The sequence below is a fragment of the Dunckerocampus dactyliophorus genome, chromosome 12 (assembly GCF_027744805.1).
Source record: "Dunckerocampus dactyliophorus isolate RoL2022-P2 chromosome 12, RoL_Ddac_1.1, whole genome shotgun sequence".
NCBI lineage: Eukaryota > Metazoa > Chordata > Actinopteri > Syngnathiformes > Syngnathidae > Dunckerocampus > Dunckerocampus dactyliophorus.
This window is the reverse complement of record NC_072830.1, coordinates 17,306,047-17,328,882: the sequence shown is the minus strand read 5'-3', so window position 1 is coordinate 17,328,882 and position 22,836 is coordinate 17,306,047. Positions and strand designations below refer to the sequence as shown.

General features: G+C 40.4%; 1 protein-coding gene across 3 annotated transcripts in view; it reads left to right on the top strand.

Moving 5' to 3' along the window:
* ankk1 (ankyrin repeat and kinase domain containing 1) overlaps positions 1–16,237 on the top strand; it is a 33,186-nt gene extending 16,949 nt beyond the window's left edge. The window contains exons 2-10 of one of the 3 annotated variants that reach the window (XM_054795326.1): positions 2,814–3,010; positions 3,081–3,363; positions 5,726–5,877; positions 6,036–6,085; positions 6,217–6,372; positions 8,126–8,250; positions 9,480–9,513; positions 9,789–10,029; positions 14,793–16,237. In XM_054795326.1, the coding sequence (XP_054651301.1) occupies positions 2,829–3,010; positions 3,081–3,363; positions 5,726–5,877; positions 6,036–6,085; positions 6,217–6,372; positions 8,126–8,250; positions 9,480–9,513; positions 9,789–10,029; positions 14,793–15,846 (2,277 nt within the window). In that variant the 5' untranslated portion in view covers positions 2,814–2,828 and the 3' untranslated portion in view covers positions 15,847–16,237. Of the gene's footprint in view, positions 1–2,715; positions 3,011–3,080; positions 3,364–5,725; positions 5,878–6,035; positions 6,086–6,216; positions 6,373–8,125; positions 8,251–9,479; positions 9,514–9,788; positions 10,030–14,792 lie in introns of those variants that run through there. The other 2 variants (XM_054795325.1, XM_054795327.1) reach the window with 2 other exon arrangements.
* The last annotated feature ends 6,599 nt before the right edge of the window (positions 16,238–22,836 follow it).

Here is a 22,836-nt window from a genome sequence, read left to right as displayed (position 1 = left end):
CTATGTGATCCATGTGGTGACAAACAAATGCTTTAGACCATAGGAAAAAAATGGAATGCCAAGTGTGAACAAGACTTAAAACACCGTTTGATCCAGAGTATACCACATGATGTGTTCAATACAACAAAAGCAGGACCTTCTGAAGGCATAAAAAGTAGGAAAAGAACACAGCAAATGTTGGCTGGACTCCTTGTAGACACTTAATGTAAATAAAAGCCTTGGCTTTATTTGAGGTGTTGAATTAATGCCTGACAAACTTACTAAAAAGATGTATCTACTGGTGCTGCTAATTAAAAATAGGTTTTGTGCCCTTTGGACGACAGACGAGGAAAGCAATCTGACAAGAAGCCATGAATTAATACTTCGACTTTTGCTTTCAATCCCTTTTATGGAGAGTGATTTGCATTCAGCTCTGTGCCCAAAAAACATTTGCCAATATTCATTTCTACTCAGAATGAAATCTACATAAAACGTACCACCTTAAACGTGTATTTAAATTCCAAAGAAATACTTTAAGAGGTCAAAACATGCACATTAAAAAGTCTACCAACTAATTCACATGAATTAAATGCAACGCTGTATTTAACACACTGGGGTGCACACATGCACACACACATAAAATGAGCCACACATTGAATGGCTTCAGTCTGTAATAGTACACCTGAAGACCGTTGAGGCATTCAACTGTAGCGACCGGGGGTGAAGTGCCTTGTTAAAGTGCAGTTTGATAGGAGTGGTTGGTCCATTAAGCACATCATTTACTTTATATAAGGTATACAAAGCCTCACTGGAGATTGGGGATTGAACAATTCATGATGGGTGTGGATGCCGATATAGTTTCTTTAGAAAGCACACCATCTGGCTGGATGCTATATGAGTAGATTTTGAATTGGGGCAATTGGGGTAGTCCTGGAAATGTTAAATGGGCCTGCCTGTTGTATATTTATGGCCTTGCAGGTTGCTAGCATGTTCCTGTATATGCACGGTATGGCCTGAATGGTGGGTTCCTATTCAAGTGGCCCGTTTTCAACTTTGCTCGTTACTTACGGCATGGTAGAGTGGTCGTCTCACAACTTGGATACTGAACCCCCAGTTGCTCCTGATGCTGCGTCATCAGTAGGCAAATGCGCTAACAGTGTCAAAGCTCCTTGGAGGTGGAAAAGCGTTATACAAGTGAAAGACCATTTACCATTTACGTCACATGTGTCAAACATGTGTGACGCTGCAGGTTTTCTCTCCAACCAGTTTCTTCAGCGGGTGATTTAATTGATGAGCTCCTTCCCTCAAAGTGAAGGTGTTGATCATTAAAATCACCTGCTTTAGTGACTGGCTGGAAAGAAAACCTGCAGTGTCTCGGCCCTCCATGGCAGTTTGACACCCCTGATTTACGTCGTCACGGTTACACAGAATCTTACAAACTATAAATCACACACTTCCCCTCATCAAGACCTAGAGCAGTGAAATAACATATGTGGGGGTTCTTTGCATGGTTTGTCCCGCATTATGCAGCAGAATAACATGTAAAAAAAAAATAATTTTACAAAAAAGGGATAATATGATGTGTTCCACTGGTAGACCTATAATATAAAAAACACTAGCCATGTAAACCTAGTCGGCGACTTGGAATTGAAATTTTAAATAGATATAATAATTTAATTCATTTAAAAATATATACTTTTTTTGGTCATTAAGTTGCAATTTTTTGTTTGAAAATAGCCCATTTCCTTATTATTTAGAAAGGAGGAATATGACTGCATGCTTAACAATAATGAGTAAAGTACAAAAAAAATTGCACTAAATAAGACCATGGATGTTAAAGTTTATGAGAATATACCAACAAGGAAAAGATCAAACTATTTATATTTTAGCATTAAAAAATACAAAGAAACAAAAACATGATGATTTATTAAATGTTTTAATATTATTTTTGGCCATCTGTTCCGCCTAGAATGGGTCGGCGACTCACTTTTGGGCCCCTGACCCAACAGTTGAAAACCACTGAATTAAACCGTATTGATCTGAATACAAGTGATATTTTTTTTTCCCAGTTTTATCATATTTCGTTATCATATTTTCGTGATGAAGCCAAATGACTTTTCCCAAAGCGAGTCAGAGCTTTTCTTCCTGTCACTCACACACACCAGTGACCTGGAGAGATGCAGCCCGCTGAAAAAAAATGTCTCAAACGGTTGTTGGAAAGTCAGCAAACCACTGAGGAGTTGTGATGCAAATTTGAAGGTACTGCTGATCAATGAAGCAGCCATCAAACAACAGTCTAGTAGCTAGGAAATATAATATCCTTTTTTTTTTTTTACAATCTATTTAGAAAAATATTTTTTTAAAAGATAATCTTGAGGAGGTAAATTGTTTATGTTTAGTTTTAAATAAGTTGCTTTTTGAAAAAAAAAAAAAAGCATATCAGACAGTAAGAAAGGCATGTAGTCTACCTGGGTGGCACTACGCCATTTTTTTGGTATCATAATAATTAAGATGAATTACCGTAAGCACTGTCACTGCTGTGAAAAACAAGGGTTAGGACCATTAATGTGCAGGACACAAAGAAGAACCACATCGTGGTTAGTTTAAAACCGGCTTTGCAACATTGCAACGCAAGCCGGTTTCCAAGGCTTGGATCCTCCCACAGTAGTTGACTGTACAGACCTTTCAGCTACTGACTTGTGCATGCACACACACACACACACCCACACACACACACACACGTCCCCGTGCTTACACCGATTGATGCAGCTTTGAGGAAGAACCCCACTGATGACTGGGATTAGACAGTGACTGTTAACTGTGCTTGTGTGAAGGGGAAGACGGCACTCATGGATTGCCCAGAAACATCCCATGGACTGCTCAAACACTTCAAGAAGGAGGATTTTGAGACGGACTGGATTAAAGTGGCCGAAGGTAAATTTGGTCAAGTGTACCAAGTCAAGGTCAAGCTATGGCGGGAGAAGTGTGCCCTTAAAGTTCTGGACACAAGTGCGTGTGCACACATTTACAGGTGGGACAATGACCGCATTAAAAAAAGATCTTGGCGGCACTCTTTAATGACTTCATTTTTTATGTTGCAGGAGAATAATTGAAGAAGCATCCAGCATAGCGAAAGTGAAATTCAAGTACATGGTATCCGTCTATGGTCTGTGCACTGAATCACCTGCCATTGTAATGGAGTACATGAGTAATGGATCGCTCAACAATCTCCTAAGTAGTCTCAATCTGATGTGGCCCAAGAAGTTCCAGATGATTCACGAGGCCTCCATGGGCATGAATTTCCTCCACAGCTTGCAACCCCCGCTACTTCATCTGAACCTGAAAACAGCCAATATCCTACTGGATGATCATCTTCATGTCAAGGTCAGTGGCTTACAGAGATATGTAGTCCTGTCACGATAACAAATTTTGCTGGACGATAATTGTCCTACAAATTATTGTAGATAATTGATATTTACATTTTTTCATGAATGATATGGCATAATAATGAGAGTACATGGTATCAAAAGCAATCAACCTTTAATTTCTCAAAAGTATTTAACATTGTAATTGGAATGTCAGGAGCTTTTAAATAAATTAAACAAACGACATCCATCCATCCATCTTCTATGCCGCTTATCCTCATTAGAGTCGCGGGGGTATGCTGGAGCCTATCCCAGCTGACTCTGGGCGAGAGGCGGGGTAACAAACAACATAATAAATTAAATAAAATAAGACAAAAAATAAAAAATATCAATGAAAATAAAATGGACTCTGTCTCTGTTAACACGCAGTTATGTAGTGTATTGTTAAACTAATGTAGGGGGTCGTATTTGAGCTGGACAACTTATCTGTGGTGGCAGAGTAAAATGCAATGTTTATGATGTCTTTCAAGATTTCTTCTTTCAATCGTTATACAGTTCAGGAATTGCTGTCTGTCGCATGTTGTACATGTACGTACTTCCAGGCAATTCGTACTGTCTGCCAAATTTCTAACATTTCCCGAAATGTTGCATTTCTTTTGCAATGTAGCGAGCGACACCGACTGACTGTCGGGACGAAGGCTCCTTTCCACCTCCGTTTTAGGTGTGCATACAAGTTGGTCGTATTCCCTGCTTCCTCGTCACTACTTTCGAACAAATGCGACATATCAGTTCGTCTGTGTTCATGCGCTCACCTTGGTCATTCTGTTTAAAACCAAAATATTCCCACACTAAGGATGTGGCATTTGCCTAAGAAACAACCACTTTTGTGCCTGCATTCCTGTTAGCGTATGCTGGCTCACGAGGCTAACTTGCTGCCAGCCGAGGTAGCCCCGCCTCCATGTACTGGGACAAAGCTCATAGCTCATAGGTAGGTGAAAGGAGGGTTCACTCTCTCAGTTCATTCTACTGTAGCACCAATGTGCACAGACAGCTGCAGAGTGAACCCTTTTGTCAGCCTGAAAGAAAGAAGAGAAAAACGAACACACATCCATGCACACGTCAATTTATCGAGGCCGGCAAAAATGCTCAACTATGTTTTTTCTATAGTTCGATTAATTGATTTATCGTGTCAGGCCTATTTATATATATATATATATATATATATATATATATATACAGTATATACAGTATAGGGGTTGTACTCCATTCCAACATTGTAGTTAAATGTTTTGGAACAAATACTAACATACATGTAATACCGGCATCCTCAAAGTTTTATTTATTTATTTATTTTTTAAGACAGAATTTTATTCTATGTTTTTTTTTTACCGGAGCAGGAGGGGATAGAGAAGAAGAGAAAATAAAACAGAGGGGAGAGAGTACGGGGACAAGAGGGGGACAATAAAGAGAGAGACAAGGACAACAGCAACAACAACAATTGCGACAACAATAATAAAACAACAGAAACAAACAGGACTACATCAGCAAATGTCTGATGGCTATAAGACCATGACGGAAAAGACAAAATAATATGAACAACCACAATAATAGTACTGCATTGAAACAGTCATACATATTAGTAGAAATAGTAGTAATGAAATTAATAACTATGACAGTGAAAGTCAAAGTTTTATAGTCATTAGACAAATAGTCAACGACTGATGGGCAATGAGTTGCTGAGTCCCTCCCATGTTCCTGAATAGAATACATGTTTTTCAACCAATCTTGCTCCAATCTTTCCCCCAAAAGGTGTGTACCAAAATTGGTGGCGATTCGGCTAAACACCATAAAGTTACGTTGGGTGTTTTGGTTTATTTGTCAGAAAAATAATAGCACAGGCAACACAGTAGAGGTGCATGTTTTGACACACTTTCACGCTTTTGCTTTTGTGTGCAGCGGTTCAGGAGTTTTAGTTTGTTTACACGTTAGTTTACATCAGGGGTTACAAAGTGTGTTTTTTTTATTGGCCCGCAGCACATTCTAAAAATATAATTTAACAAGAAAACTAAAAAAAACCCAACAACGGCAAAAATTGAAAAATCAGCAGTCATTTTACATGAATAAACACAAAACATTAAGAGGAAAAAAATTGTAATCTAATGAGAAAAAGTTGTAATTTTAGGAGGATAATAACAGCATTTGAGTAGCATAAAGTTGAAATGTTAAACAAAAAGAATGTTTTTAAGGCGTAATATTGTGAATAACAAACAAAACAACTAATAAAGTTGTCATTTTTGGAAAATTAGTTTGCGAAAAAAGTTTGAATGTTACAGTATGCCTGTGAGCCTCATTTTTCATGCAATGATTTGGTTTTACTACAGATTTCGGACTTTGGTTTAATCCACTGGGAAGACGGGACGGACAAGAAGCCGTTCATAGAGCATCTGATAGCAAGAGGAAATATCAGCTACATTCCTCCTGAGGCCTTCAGTCAGAACTGCAGTCCTCCAGGACCTTCCTACGATGTTTACAGGTGCCTCATAAATGACTAGGGTATATTCTACAGCAGGGCTAACAGGATTCATCCAAGTCTTCTTTTACAGACCTCATTTCATCTTGGAGTTCGATTCTATGCAAACAGATGAAAGCTGTAAATTAAAACTCAATTTTCCCGTACCACTTTATCTACAGCTTTGGAATTGTAATCTGGGAGATTCTGACACAACAGAAGCCTTACACGGGTAAGAATAAATTACATTTCCTTTTCAAAGTCATACAAACAGATGGAAAAGGTGTCAGCTAACTCCAAAAAACTAAACTTCCAGTACAATGGATATGAATATCTGCACTGATGTCTGTCTTGTGGATGCAGGGTGCAGTATGACCACCGTGCTCTTACATGTGTCACATGGCAGGAGACCCAGTGTGGAGATAATGCCTGAACACAGGCCATGGGAGTGTGATCAGATGATCAGCATCATGCAGCATTGCTGGGATCAGGAGCGCCAAAAGAGACCGCAGTTCTCTGGTACGAGAGGCTGAATCCGAGAAAATACTGTATAATTGATCGGGGGTTATGCTAAACTTGTGAGTCCCACCTGAATCCCGATTTACCAAGATATATGAGAAAAATCTTTATTTCCGACTAACGTAAGCCTATCCATTCACATACACAGCCTACCTATTCACATATACACTTAATTGGTCTTACTTTCCAACACATCATACTGCCATCAGTCTTTCCATTCACATATACACATTGGGTAAGTAGTGTGTCCGTTCACATACACACTTAATGTAAACAGTCTATCCATTCACATACACACATAATGTATACAGTTTGTCCATTCACATCAACGACACTTAATGTAAACACCAGTCAATCCAATTACAAATGCACTTCATGTAAACATCCATTACTTTTGTGGCACACATAACATAAACATCGTCTCTATTTATTTACGTAGTGTAAACAGTCACACATCCACTCTGTCTATCCATTCACAACACAATGCAAACAGTCTGATCATTCACATATGCAGTTAATGCAACCAGTCTCTCGACTCCCATGCACACTTAATTTAAACATTCATAAGCCCACTCCGGCCACACACATAATATAAACATTACCCCTACGCAAACAGTTTATCCATTCACATATACACTGAATGTAGACATTGGTCTTACTTTCCAACACACAATACAACCATCAGTCTGTCCATTTAAATACACACATAACGTAAACAGCCTATCCCTTCGCACGCACACATAACGTATATGGTCTGTCCGTTTACCTCCAATTCATGTAAGCATCCATCTCTTGAGTTGCATGCACACTTAATCCAACCATCAATCTATACATTCACACAATGCAAACAGTCCACATATGCACTTAATGTGAGCATTGGTGTGTTCATTCACGTACGCATTAGGGATGTATCAGTCTGCCCATTCACATAGGGACTTAATGTAAACCATGTCTGTCCATTTACACACAGTATAATAAAGAAAAGTCTCTCATCATATGGACCTTGGGTACTTGACGGTGACCTCTGACCTGGAAAGACACACAGAGGAGACAAACACTACGTTTTTGAGATTGTCAGTTTCTGCAGGTGTAATGGTGTGCCAGCATTTTTGCTCAAATTGAGTATTATGCATTGTAAGGACATGTACTTGTAAGGACAAGTTTTACCTTGTCTGGTCTGGTTTCCTCTATTTTGAGAAGGGCTAATTACTTGGCGCTGCAAGAGAAAGAAAATCCTTCATGTATTGCTATGAGAAGGAACAGTGTCATCTGTTATTGCTGATAAAAGTCAAGGGTGTTATAAGAATACCTCCTGTTATCAAGGTATCACTATTGGAATCACATTTAATAAAAAAAAGTATTCTTCAGTTTGTGTGCATGGCATTGCAATAGGATTTTATAGGTACAGTAGGTGCAAAGACTGGTATTTCTACCATTATCAATCTGTTGCCAAGAAGATATGACAAAGATAAGACTTGGCTGCATCAACAGTGGTTGTCATACATTGAATTGCTTGTTTGTATAATCACAGCTTGTGATAACATATTTGCTCACACACACTCTTACCAAGTCGTGTTTATTCATACGAAGCAGCTAATACGTGGACGTTAACCTGGAAGTCATGCGTGAAGGTACTTTCTATAATAATGCTGCAGTGATGATGAGGGCACACCCAGGCTTTCAAAGATGCAAGCTTTTGTTGAATTAGGTAAATTAGCGACTGCCGAATGTGACCACTGTTGTGTTGTTGCAGAAACTGTGAAGAAAACAGAGGCCCTGAGTGAAATCTTGAAGATCCCCGAATCGATGCAGTGTCAGAACAACAGCGGAAACGGACACAGATTGGAACACCAATGTCCAGCTTTCCCTATTTATGAAGTAAATTCTGTTTGATAAGTATACAAATGGAGCAGGTAATGTTTAAAAATTGCAAGAATGTACATTTTGCACTAATGGATCTTAACTAGGTTCTAAGTAGATCTTCAAAATGCAAAAAAAAAAAAAAAGAAGACGTTTACTGCAAACAAGCATTAAAGTGAAATAGGCTGTTCATGAGCTGATCAAAGACCACAGCCTTTAAAAGCCAAAATCTAAGCAAAAATGTGGATTCAATGCGATTTTGTGTCAAGTATTCACACTGTCATGGTCTCTTGATGGCAAAGGCAAAAGGCTTTCTCTCTTTGAACACAGTGGGATTGTTGAGTTGCATAAGCAAGGCCTCACACAGCGCAACATTGCTGCTGAGGTTGGACGCAGTAAGTCAGTCATTTGAAACTTCTTCAAAGATTTTGGGGATTATGCAACAAAAAGGTCAAGTGGTAGTCCCAAAAAAAGATCCGATTGGCCGTCCGTCAAGACGAGGGACGATCCTCGGCCCAAATTAAGGTTGTTACTGCTTCTCAGTGCAGTCCAATAACCATCAGACAGCATCTGCGAGAGAAGGGTTTTAAGAAGAAAAAAACATCTTCAAAAGGCTTCGTCTCCTTCAACGCCCCAAATTGCCACAATTGACCAGTCACTTGAAACTTCTCCAAAGATCTTGAGGGTTATGGAACTAAAAAGTCAGTTGGTAGACCCGAAAAAATGTCACAAGCTCTGCGCTGGAGGATCCGATTGGCTGTCTGTCAAGACACAGCACGATCCTCGGCCTAAATGAAGGTTGTTACTGGTGCAGAGTGCAGTCCAACAACCATCAGACGGCATCTGCGAGAGAAGGGTTTTAGGAAATTCAATGCCACAAAATTGCCCACAGCACCAGACATGGGACATGGTCCTGATGGTTTCCAACGTTACTGATATGACAAGGAGATCCCACCTGAGATGTTTTCCTCATGATGGAGGGGGCGCCATTATGATCTGGGGTGCTTTTTCTTTCATTGGAACAATGGAGCTTCAGGTTGTGCAGGGGCGTCAAACGGCAGATGGCTATGTTTTATTTCTATTTTCGGGGGTTTGGTTTCTTTGTATTTATGGTCTTAAAGTTTTGATCAGCTGATGAACAACCTACTTCAGTTTAATATATCACATAGATTGTTGTTTGTGTATTATTAATCGTCATGAGGCACAATGAAGTTTGTAATGTTTTCTTTTTGTCTTTTGCATTGTAGATTTCCTCACCTCAGTTGTCGGACGTTCTTCCAGGTAAACACATACTCTATGGTGCACTGTGGAATCAGCCAGCAGGGTTGTTTTTTTTTTTAAATCAATTCATGTGAGAGCATAAAAGGAGCCTTTATATCAAGCATGACAGAAATCGTTCATAAGCAATCTCACTGGTCCTTTTGTTCGCTACCGCAACAGTTTTTCAGACAGGTCTGACATGCAATTTGTGCATTACACCGAAAAACACAACTTGAACGATGCCACGTTTTGTAAACGTTCCTCTAACATGCACTCTCTTTGCTCTCATTCCACAGACAAACATTCCAGCAAGGACGGTGTGCTCTCCCTCCTCCTACAGAAGGACTTTGGTAGTTTTAGGTCGTCGGTAAGGCGAGAGCATGTGTGCACGCAGTTTACAGGCAGCAAGAGTCTGCTGCACTACACGGTGGCCAGTGGGGACAAGAAGAGCGTCGAGCACGTCCTGAGTCTGGGTGCTGACGTCAACTGTTCCATGACGAGAGGCTACACGCCGCTGATTGTTGCCGTCCTCAACAGGTCTGTTCTAACTCACAAAAGTGAGTACACCCCGCACATTTCAGCAGGCATTTTGATTACTGTGCAAGGGACAATACTATAGAAGTGAAACTTGGATAGACTTTAGAGTAGTCTGTGTACAGCAGCATAGACTTACTATCCACTGAAAATGAGTCACCACACAGCCATTGTTGTCTAAATAGCTGGCAACACAACAACACAAGTGAGGAGCAAGAAAATTGTGTCTTTCCTACAGCCAAGCATGGTGGTGGTAGCGGCATGGTCTGGGGCTGCATGAGTGCTACCAGCAATGGGGGAGATGGTTCATGGAGGTGAAACATGAATTCCAACATGTACTGTGACATTGTGAAGCAGAACATGATCCCCTCCTTTGGGAAACTGGGCTGCATGGCAGTTATCCAACATGATAAGGATCCCCAAACACACCTCGACGATGACAAGTGCCTTGCTGAGGAAGCTGAAGGATGATGGCTGATAGAGTGGCCAAATTTGGCATCCTCAAGGTGGCGGAGAATAAGGTTGCTAAATGCACCAGCTCCACCAGTGATGTCATTATGAAAGAGTGGAATAGGACTTCAGTAAAACCTGTGCAGCTCTGGTGAATTCCATGCCCAAGGCGATTAAGGCAGTGTTAGATAACAATGGTGTTCACACTTTGGACGTTTTCATTGAGGTGTACTCGCTTATGTTATTTAGACAATGTCCGTGTGTGGAGTCATTTTCCGTGGATAGTAAATCTATACCGCTATACAAGCCGTACAGTGACCACTCTAAAGCAGGGGCGTCCAAACTTTTTCCAGTGAGGGCCACACACTGAAAAATGAAAGAATGCAAGGGCCGCTTTGATATTTCGCAACCCAACACATGTAGAAATGCTAAGATGCTATACTGTATATTATTTCAAGAAAAAACTGCTTCACAGCTTCGTGATGTAAGTAAAAAAAGCATATTATTAGTATGAACTTCCGCTCTTTTTTTTTCCCCATTTTTGCTAATTTTTTCCAAATATTTAAACTTATACTTAAGAATTTTTGTCTTTTCCTAATATTATGACTTTATTCCCATAATATTATAACTTATTCCCCACTAAATTGTCCTCAATTCACGACTTTAGTTTGATTTGTTTGTTTCAATAATATTATGACTTTTATTATGTGAATATGAATGAATGAATATTCATGAATATTATGATTGTTACTTCAAATTGCTCATCTTGGTGCCTTGTTTGAGTTCCTTACTCAGTCTGTTCCATAATTTGATTCCACATGCTGAAATGCTGTGGGTTTTTAGCATTGTTAGCTCATATAAGTGTTTTTCCCTGAGGTCATATTTCTCTTCTCTTGTTGAAAAGTATGGTATGACATTTTTGGGTAGCAGGTTATTGTTTTCTTTATGCATAATTCTATATATGAGGATTTGTATGTTCTCTATACGCGGCGTTATGGATAATTCTAACTGGTCTTTTTTGCAGTACATTTAGCGAATTAAGAGTACTTTTATCGTTATGACCTCATATCTCTACACAATAAGTTAGATATGATAATACCAAAGAACAGTAAAGAGTATGGAGTGATTTTTTGATCAAAGACAAATTTAGCTTTATTCAAAATTCTGGCATTTCTCGCAACGTTGTGTTGTATATTTTTAATATGAAATTTCCAGTTCATGTTTTCATCTATTATGATCCCCAGAAATGTATTTTCATTCACCCTTTCAATATTCACACCGTCGATTTGTGTTTGCACGTTCGTATCCTTTGCGCTATTGCCAAATAGCATAGTTAGTTTTAGCTTAGTTTTACTTCAAGGATAGGTTCAAGGATAATCTACTTTTATCAAACCATCTTTTTAGGATACTCATGTCGTCTATGACCGTTTTCATTAGCTCTTATGTGCTTTCCCCAGAACTGCAAATAATACTAGCTTGAGGTCTTTCGTCACTTTACATGAAGTATATCCTCGAGTACTCCGCACATAATATTGAAACTTGCAGATGTGTATTCTCCTAGCTTCACATCTTCACATATTCCTGTTTTCTAGGTAGCTTTTGACCCAATTCAAAACTAATCCTCTGATTCCGCACCTTTCTAATTTTGTAATTAGAATGTTGTGATTATTTGTATCAAAAGCTTTTGTCAGATCCATAAATACTGCAGCTGCACACTTTCTGCGGCCTTTAGCGTTGGTCATTTCCTCGGTAATTTCGATCTGTGCCATGGAGGTTGAAATGTTAGCTCTGTATCCGTATTGGCTGTCCGCAAGCAATTCATTCTTCCGAATAAATTTATCCAAACTGTTGTTAAATAGATTTTCGATAATTTTGGAAAATTGTGGTAATAAAGAGACTGGTCGAGTTTGTAAATTGATGTTTGTCTCCGTTTTTGAAAATTTGTACTACTTTATATCACCAATTTCCTTTTTTTAAACTTTTTAAAATTACAGCTGTTTTTTTTTTAGTTTTCGAAATATTTCAACTTTGTTCTTCTCTGAATTATGACTTTATTCCCATAATATTTTGACTTTACAGTAGTCATGCAACTTTATGACTTTTTCCACAACCTAATTTTCCCCAAAAAATTACAACTTGAGCCGTTCTTTTGTGTGCTTCTCATAACATTACGACTTTAGAAAATAACATTTTTTTTCGTATTTCAACTCTCTAAAATGAGATTATTTTTCCTCATAATATTATGAGTTTGTTCTCTTAGAATTGTGATTTTTTTCTTAATGTTTTGACTTCATTCCCGTAAAATTACAGCTGTTTTTTTTCCACTTCTGCTGTTGTTAGTTTAAAAAATTTTTCAGCTATTTCAACTTTCGTCTTTTTCCTCTCGGAATTATGACTTTATTCCTGTAATATTTTCACTTTATTCCCATAATATTTTGACTTCATTCTTGTAACATTATACATTTTTCCACAACCTAATTTTCTAAAAACAACTTTATTTGCTGTTTTGTTTGTTTCTCATAATATTACGACTAGCGATGTTCAATAATATCGGCCCACCGATATTATTGGCCCGATATTGGCCTAAAATTGTAATATCGGTAGATATGGGTATGAGGTTTTTTCCCTATAATGATCACCAATTAAAAAAAATGCTTTATAGATGTGATCTTCACATGCCCAGGATGACACCACCGTTTGTTCACACACAGTGCAAGCCCACCTCCTTTGCATTTTCCATTCCTAATTACGACTTTAAAAAAACATAATTTTTTTCTTTAATCTTTCAACTTTAAATTGTATTTTTTTCTTCCATCCAGCCATCTTCTATGCCGCTTATCCTCACTGGGGTCGCGGGTATGCTGGAACCTATCCCAGCTGACCTCGGACGAGAGGCCGGGTACACCGTGGACTGGTCGCCAGTCAATCGCACATAAAGACAAACAATCATTCACACTCGCTTTCATGCCTACGGACAATTTAGAGGCACCAATTAACCTAACATGCATGTTTTTGGAATGGGGGAGGAAACCGGAGTACCCGGACAAAGCCCACACACACACGGGGAGAACATGCAAACTCCAGAGATGCCCAACGGAGATTCAAACCCACATCTATCAGATCTCCTGACTGTGCGGCCAACATGCTAACCACTCGGTCACCATGCGGCTTCTCAGTTTTCTTATTAAGTAATATTTTCGATTATATTTTTCACATTTTTTTTTTATTTAAAAAAATTACAAATGGCCCCTGGACCACAATTTGAACACCCCTGCTCGAAAGAATGTCCCAAGTTTCATTTCTTCAATTAATCCAAATAAATCTGCCAGTAGAATGATGACATTTGTAGTCAGTATCTTAGTTTCCCTTTCAATCTCACGTCCAAACCTGAGAAGCTGTGCCACACTAAAGTACTGCGGTTAGGCTGGTAAGGTAGCATGCATGCACGCCAGCATTGACATGTTGTGCAATACTTGTAGTTGCAGGGGATGTTTTTGTCAGTTAGTAGTAGAAGTGGGTTTAGACGGCTGGATTGACGGCATGAGGTGTGGTAATTAGTTGGTTTCAAGAATGAAAATGCATGCCTCTGTCTTTGCGTTTTGTATACAAACCGTTGAGGGTGAGACGGTAGCAGGAGCTGATCCTTTTCACTGTGTGTGAAATAATGCTGCTCACGTTTCAGTTTTAAATTCAGATCTTGCACAGATTTTCTTTGTTATTTCATTGTGAACACAGCTTTATGTTTAAATGTTCCCTATTTGAACCTCATTTCACGGTCATGCCATATTTGTTTCAGACAGGTTTGCATTAAATGTTTACATTTGCACAATTCAACACGTCTGAAAAGGAGTAAGAAGAAGCGGAGCTTATTTGCTCCTACCGCGTCACATCTCAGCATTTACTGATTTACTTTCACTTCCTGTGTTTAAATGCTAGCATTTTCTAATCAGGATAGCTTCTGCAGTGATGAAAGAAAAGGGGTAGAAAAAAAAATAGTAAAAAAAGAATGACTAACATTAAAGATAAATGTAAAAAAAGAACAATGTAAAATATGAATACATGCAGGAGTAAAACGCTGATATACATTGTATGGGGTGTATGAATAAATTCTGGGTCTACTGTAGCTTGAGTAATTACTTATAAATAATGATAACAGATCATGAAAGTTGCAGCTATTATTGGAAACAAATTAAGTCGTGCTCTTGATTTCACTGGGTGACGCAAGATTGTTATCAAAGGTTTTTGTTATCATTGCATCATGACCGTTAATTAGCATGCAGCTCAAGCAACGTGCCTAAACGCTCTCGTTTCCGCAGACTTAACGACATCGTCTCCTTGTTGCTGGATCATGGCGCCGACCCCGCCCAGGGAGACGAGGACCAGTGGACCGCCGTTCATTTTGCGGCGCAGAATGGCGATGACAGGGCCTTACGCATCCTTTTGGACAAAGGAGCGGTGGCGGATGCTCGGGAAAAGTCGGGATGGATGCCGCTCCACCTGGCGTGCCAGAATGGCCATGAGGCCGTCGTCCGCTTGCTGCTGACACGGCTGTGCGTCAAGGCGATTGGGGAAAGGGAGGAGGTGCAGGAGAGGACGGCACTCCACTTGGCCGCCGCCTACGGACACATGAATATCACCAAGCTGCTCCTCTCTCAGGGGGCCGATCCCAACGCTACAGACGCCTCCCTGTCCACTCCTCTTCACTTGTCAGCCAACGCGGGGCATAACAGGATAGTGCGGCAGTTGTTGAAGGACGGAGCTGAGGTTGATAGTGTCGACAGGCGAGGCTACTCTCCGCTTCACCTTGCGGCGATTAAAGGTCACACCGGCATATGCAGGCAGCTGCTCTCCATGAAGGCCACCCCGGACGTCAAAACGCACCAGGGCTGGACCCCCGTGCACCTGGCCGCCATCAAGAGACACGAAACCACCGTGATGGAGCTGAAAAGCCTGGGCGCCAGCGTGAACGCTCCAGGCGAGAACGGATGGACGTCGCTCCACATCGCCTGCCACCAGAGCGAGCCCCAACTGGTGGCTAAGCTCCTGGCAGCCAAGGCCGACCCCAACGTGGTGGAGGACAGCGAGCATTGGACGCCGTTACACGTGGCCTGTGCCAGTCTCAGCTTCCCAAGCGTTCTCCACTTGATTTCTCATCAGGCTGATGTGAACGCTGTCAGCACAGCAAAGGCGACGCCTTTGCACTTGGCGGCCCAGCAGGGCAACGTGCCCATCGTGAAGGCGCTTCTGCTCAACGGTGCAGACACGACCTTGCAAGACTGCTCTGGATCTGCCCCTGTTGATGTTGCCAAGAGGCATGGAAAATGTGAAGTAGTGCAACTGCTAGAGAGACAATCTGAAGCCTTTTGCTAAATGAAACTGCAACATTCAAAGACAACACAATACGGATGATTTCACCCCTCGGATCAATGGGGGAAGATCATGACTAAAGAAAGTAAATTCCTCAGGTAAAAAAACAAGATTTACTTTCTAGTTTCCAGTTCTTTGAATGCTGCTGCTTTTTAATCTTCCATTCATTGCAGTACAAAAACGCAGCACACGATGTTCCAATCGCTCTAAAAAAACACACACAATTGTTACTTGCGTGATCTTTCTTTCTGTCACCACAAAGTATGCACCACAATTTCAATGTTCCAGCTGCCTGAATAAGATAGACACTTTTTGGAAATTGTTAGATAATTGAACTCATTTTTCTTTCTTTTTTAAAAAAATGGATTTATATTTTTATATGTATTTTGCAAAAGCTGCTTTAAAATAAATTATTTAATTCAAATTTTAATTCTTGCCTGTGCAATTTATTTATACAGCCCCTAAAAACATTAAGAAAATATGTTATGGTGTGATTAAATATACAAAATATAACAACAAAACACAAATTGTGAGCAAGCAAAATGACAATATTATATATTATATTCCTTAGTGAGGAATTAGCATTGCTTTATTTGGCTAATAGACTCTTTTTCAGCATTATAGTACAGTGGAACCTCAGTTAGCATACTCCTCAGTTAGCATGTTTTGTATGGCAAAATTTTGTCTCGGTTTACGTACATTTTCCAGCAAGGGTGAAATATGGCAGTTGACTCTGTACTTCTTTGCTACAGTGCATCCGGAAAGCATTCACAGCGCTTTTTTTCCACATTTTTTTTTATGCCACAGCCTTATTCCAAAATGGATTAAATAAATTTTTTTCCTCAAAAATTCTACACACAACACACCATAACGACAATGTGAAAAAAGTTTTTTGAAATTGTTGCTAATTTATTAAAAAATAAAAAAGTGAAAAATCACATGTACATAAGTATTCACAGCCTTTGCTCAGTACTTTGATGATGCACCTTTGGCAGCAATTACAGCCTCAAGTCATTTTGAACATGATGCCACAACTTTGGCACATCTTTGTACCTCTCAAGCTCCATCAGGTTGGATGGCAAGCGTCGGTGCACAGCCAGATCTCTCCAGAGATGTTCAATTGGATTCAGGTCTGGGCTCTGGCTGGGCCACACAAGGACATTCAGTGAGTTGTTCTGAATCCACTCCTTTGACATCTTGGCTTTGTGCTTAGGATCATTGCCCTGCTGAAAGATGCACCGTCGCCCCAGTTTGAGGTCAAGAGAGCTCTGGAGCAGGTTTTGGTCAGAGTCCTTCAGGTGCCTTTTGACAAACTCCAGGCGGGCTGCCATTTGCCTTTTACTAAGAAGTGGCTTCTGTCGGGCCACTCTACCATACAGGCCTGATTGGTGGATTGCTGCAGAGATGGTTATCCCACTGGAAGGATCTCCTCTCTGGAGCCCTGACAGATTGACCATCGGGTTATCAGTCACCTCCCTGACTGAGGCCCTTCTCCCCCGATCACTCAGCTTAGATGGCTGGCCAGCTCCAGGTAGAGTCCTGGTAGTTCCAAACTTCATCATCCACTTACAGATGATGGAGGCCACTGTGCTCACTGGATCCATCAAAGCAGCAGAAATTTTTCTGTAACCTTCCCCAGCCTTGTGCCTCGAGACAATCCTGTCTCAGAGGTCTACAGACAATTCCTTTGTCTTCATGCTTGGTTTGTGCTTTGACATGCACTTGCCTTTCCAAATCATGTCCAATCAACTGAATTTACCACAGATGGACTCCAATTAAGCTCCTTGATCATCCCCAGGATGATCAGTGGAAACAGAATGCACTTGCGCTCAATTTTGAGCTTCACGGCAAAGGCTGTGAATACCTATGTACATGTGAGTTTTCATTTTTTTTATTTTTATTACATTTGCAACAATTTCAAAAATTTTTTTTGCATTATAATTATGGAGTGTTGAGTGTAGAATTTTTTTAGAATTTTTTTTTTTTTTAATCCATTTTGGAATAAGGCTGTGACATAAAAAAAACCTAACACGCCACAAGTCTCAAAAATGTTAACACAAAAGAAATTCTTTTAGTTTGACAATTATATTTTTACATGCAGAACACAATTCAAAATACAGTCGTCCCCCGCTACATGCATAGCTACTACATCGCGCCCTCATTCTATCGCATTTTTTCAAAACTTAATAAATTATCACGGTTTCGTTGTTGAATACTGTATTATTAGGTCAAAATATACTGTATAAGCAAATTGTACATATTATTAGCCCAAATTAAGCATTTCCAATCACAAAAATGGCTAAATGAACTAAATACAAATAGAAAGTATTCAGAAGATGTTATATTTACTCCAATATCTGTGACGTTCTGCGCACCTTTAAGAGGCGGGGCCTGCCAAGTGACGTGCGAGACGTCACCTAGCGACTGTAGAGGTGCTGAGTGTTAGCATGGTTAGCAGTGTGGAGAGTGCAGGTACTGGCGTGAGTTGTAACTGACAACAGCTCCTGTGTGACTGTTCGACGCATATGTGTTCTCTGCCCCATTGTAGTAGTATTCTGCTACACTGGCCACTAGCTGTCAGGAACATTACATTGATGAGACAATAGCTACCAAGGTTGTCAATGCTAACATGTAAGTTTGTTATGTTTTTATGTCTAAGACGTCTTATTTTCTATTATGTCCACTATATTGGTTAATACAAGTGTAACAGTGACTATACGAGTGATATTTCACGTCTAGAGGGCTCTGATAATGCTAAAAAAAAAACATTTCTAAGGTCTTACACAGTTTATCTGTGGTCTAACTACAAAAATATTCCATTTATAATTAAGGAATCCTACATTGCAGAAAGTCACTTATCGTGGTCGGGTCTGAAACCAATTAACTGTGATAAACGAGGGACTATTTTGCTCGATGAGACTTTTATTAGGTTAAACACTTCTCTTTTGTCCAAAATTCTAATGTTACATCGGTTGGCCATTATTTGCACAAATCAGAATCTTTTGGCAGAACTTTTCTAATTAAAAAGTGCTCCAACGGCCAGCGTCACGGCAGAGATAACGCCGGTGATTAGTCTGTTGATGCACAAAGAGAGCGGCTCATCCCGCACATTCGCCTGCACGCTCATTTAGCGCAGTGACACCTTATTAAATTGAAATGAAATGCACGGAGAGTGGAGAAGTGTTGACCTGTACATTCCACTTCCACACCCTGGGAGTCGAGCCACAGCAAATGACTGTCAATGCACAGTAAAAGTAAAAGTGACTTTATGATGTCTTTCATGTGAATGACAGCAAATGCTCCTTCTATCGCTGTTATTTTGTGCTTTGGAGTTTTTCCAGAACATCTTAATCACCTCAGTATGCAGGGGAGAACCCCCCCCCCCAACACCACCACCACCACCAATTTACGGTGAACCTCAATTCAACACCAGCTTACACTAAGAAGGCTTTTCTTCAGTGGAACTGATTAGCTGCCATTCTCTCGATCCTAATCCTTTATAAACTCAAATAAATCCACGCTACCTCCTTTCTAGTTTTTTTGACAGCCATCAGGGAGTCGCTGCCACAGATTTAGATGAGCAAGGCGCTGATTTATGCTGTCGTTGGAGAAAAGGATGTGTTGACCTTGCACTTGCCGTAATTTATCCCCTAGACTTCAAGGAGCATTATGAAAAGAAGTTTTACTGTGTGTTTTATAGAAGGAAGTGCCCATTAGGGCTCCGCTTGCTGTCTTAAAAGTTGCATATAAACCACGTTGTGACTACCGTGCATGGTAAACAGTAGTTTAAACAGGTGACACACGTCTGAAGAATCAATGCAGATGGTGTCATTGTCTCGCCTGTTTAACAACATTTTTGTCCTTCCACCAGTCAAATATGCTCTGTGCACATTGTTGGCATTCCAGGCGTTCAACAATGAAACTCACCTTTCCTGACAACGTTTAATCAGCTTAATCAACGGTGCCGCTCCAACCTCTGTACACATCGGGTGATGCATTGGAGCCGCTAATTGAGTTATGGCACATACTCATTTTTATTGTACAGCAAGGCAGGAAGAAGATGTGCAGTAAGATTGATGCATGGTACCACAAACACAAGGAAACCTGTTAGTTGCAACGATCGGCTGAAGCCAAGAGTACTGGATCCCATTTGCAGAGTCGAGAAAGTCCGTGTAACAAAAATGTATTAATAGAAAGGGTCCACACAGTAGGAAAAACAGGAAACACAAAAATACAAAGTACAACAGAAAACAACCCGGACCTAGTCACGGGGGAAAAAAAACTAGAACGAAAAACGCTGCTGAGCATGGAAAAACGAGCAGGGAAAAAAAAAAACGACGAATGAACTAAAGGAGCTGCTAAAAAGGAAGCAGGGAAAAAACGCTGTTGAGAACCAAGCAGGATACACTGGCTAACACTAGCACTAACCACTGCAGGAAATAGCTTGGCAGGTAACAAACAGGTACTTATAAAAAGAGAGGAAAAATGCGACCAGAAAGCAACTAAGCACACGGGAACCACAATGCTGGGAGGAGCAGGTAGCAGGCGAAGAGCGGGTAACAATCTGGCAACGAGTGTCGTCCACAATGCAGCTTAAGAAGGCCTGGTGGGTTAATTGCACACAGGTGTGTCAATTAGCTCCTCCCAGGTGGCTCAGCAGTGTGCTGCAAAACATGGCAGATAGAGGCAAACACACAGCACATTACATTATTATTATTATTATTATTATTATTATGTTAGATTTTTAATTGTGTGTCCAATGTACATTGGCACCGTGGTTAGCGTGCACCCGTTTTTCAGTTTAGGCAAATATAGTCACATATTTGCCTCGGTTCGTGTACATTTTCTAATTAAGACTTGTTATGTTATAAATACACTGCATGAGTCCAACTATTTTAACGTTCCCGTTAGCACCTGGAAACCCGAACCTAGCTCCGTCACCCCTCTATGACGTCATCAATTCAATTCAATTGTATTAATACAGTGGTGTCACAAAGTGTTTGCCCTCTTCCTGATTTCTGTTTTTATTTTTGCATGTTTGTCACACTTAAATGTTTCAGATCATCAAACAAACTTAAATATTAGTCAATGACAACACAACTGAACACAAAATGCAGTTTTTAAATGAAACTTTTATGAAGGGAGAAAAAAAATCCACGCCTAGATGGCCTTGTGTGAAACAGTGATTGCCTCCTAAACCTAATAACTGGTTGGGCCACCCTTAGCAGCAACAACTACAATGAAGCGTTTGTGCTAACTTGCAATGAGTCTCTTACAGCGTTGTGGAGAAATTTTGGTCCACTCGTATTTGCAGAATTGTTGTATTTTAGCCACATTGGAGGGTTTTCGAGCATGAACCGCCTTTGTAAGGTCATGCTACAACATCTTAATAGGATTCAGGTCACGACTTTGACTAGGCCACTCCAAAGTCTTCATTTTCTGCTTGTTCATTCAGAGGTGGACTTGCCGGTGGGTTTTGGATCATTATCCTGCTGCAGAACCCAAGTTGGTTTCATCTTGAGGTCACGAACAGATGCCCGAACATTCTCCTTCAGGATTTTTTGGTAGACAGCAGAATTCATGGTTGTATTTATCACAGCAAGTCTTCCAGGTCCTGAAACAGCAAAACAGCCCCAGACAATCACGCTGCCACCACCATATTTTACTGGTGGCATGATGTTCTTTTTCTGAAATGCGGCGTTACTTTTATGCCAGATGTAATGGGACACACACCTTCCAAAAAGTTCAACTTTTGTCCCTTCAGACCAGAGTATTTTCCCAAAGGTCTTGGGGATCATTGAGATGGTTTCTGGCAAAATTGAGACGAGCCTAAATGTTCTTTCTGTTCAGCAGTGGTTTTTATCTTGGAACTCTGCCATGCAGGCCATTTTTGCCCATTTTTGTAGAGTCATAAACACTGACCTTAACTGAGGCCAGTGAAGTCTGCATTCTTTGGATGTTTTTGTGGGGTCTTTTGTGACCTCTTCGATGGGGGGGCAATCACTTTTTCCACACATGGCCATGTAAGTTTGGATTATCTCCCTTTAAAAATAAAAACTTTCATTTAAAACCTTCATTTTGTGTTCAACCAACTCTTGATGTCGTTAAGGACCACCTGGAATTTAGGCTGAGTGGTTAGCATGTTGGCCACAGAGTCAGGAGATCAGGACGAGCTGGGTTCAAATCTCCGCTTCGGCATTTCTGTGTGGAGATTGCATGTTCTCCCCGTACGTGCGTGGGTTTTCTCCGGGTACTCCGGTTTCCTCCCACATTAAAAGAAAACATGCATGTTAGGTTAATTGTTCTAAATTGGTATGAATGTGAGTGTAAGTGATTGTTTGTCTATATGTGCCCTACAATTGGCTGGCGACCAGTCCAGGGTGTACCCGCCTCTCGGCCAATGTCAGCTGGGATAGGCTCCAGCATGCCCCCGCGACCGTAAAGAGGAGAAGCGGTATAGAAAATGGATGGATGGATGGATATCGGTGTGTATTTAGCCAAGACATGTGGATCAAGTTTTTTTTAGAAGCTGTTTGATTCCAACCACTTTGAATGATTGTGGTACAGAGCTCCCTTTTGTTAGGAATGGAATATTTTCCACTGTTTTTTATTCACCACCTCTATGGACTACATCTCTGACAGAAGTCATCAAAGAAAGCTGAACAGGTTTCCTCTTCAAAGATCGATAGGACTTCACTAAACCTTTGTTGCAACTAATCGCTCTTCAGACAGAGATTAAAATGGTGGCATATCTATAAACTGTGTGCGTGTATCTGCGTGAGTGTGTAGGTGTGTGTGTGTGTGTGTGTGTGTGTGTGTGTGTGTGCGTGCGCAGATAAAAACAACAGGGTGCATTTTTTCCAAGTGAATGGTTATCTGTTATGTCTCTGTGGTTGATAAGCAGGTCTCAGTCTAAAACAGTGTGGAAAATATTCCATTCCTGACAGTTGGTTCCCATACTGGGTGACTAAAGGTCACCTGAATAGGGGGCTT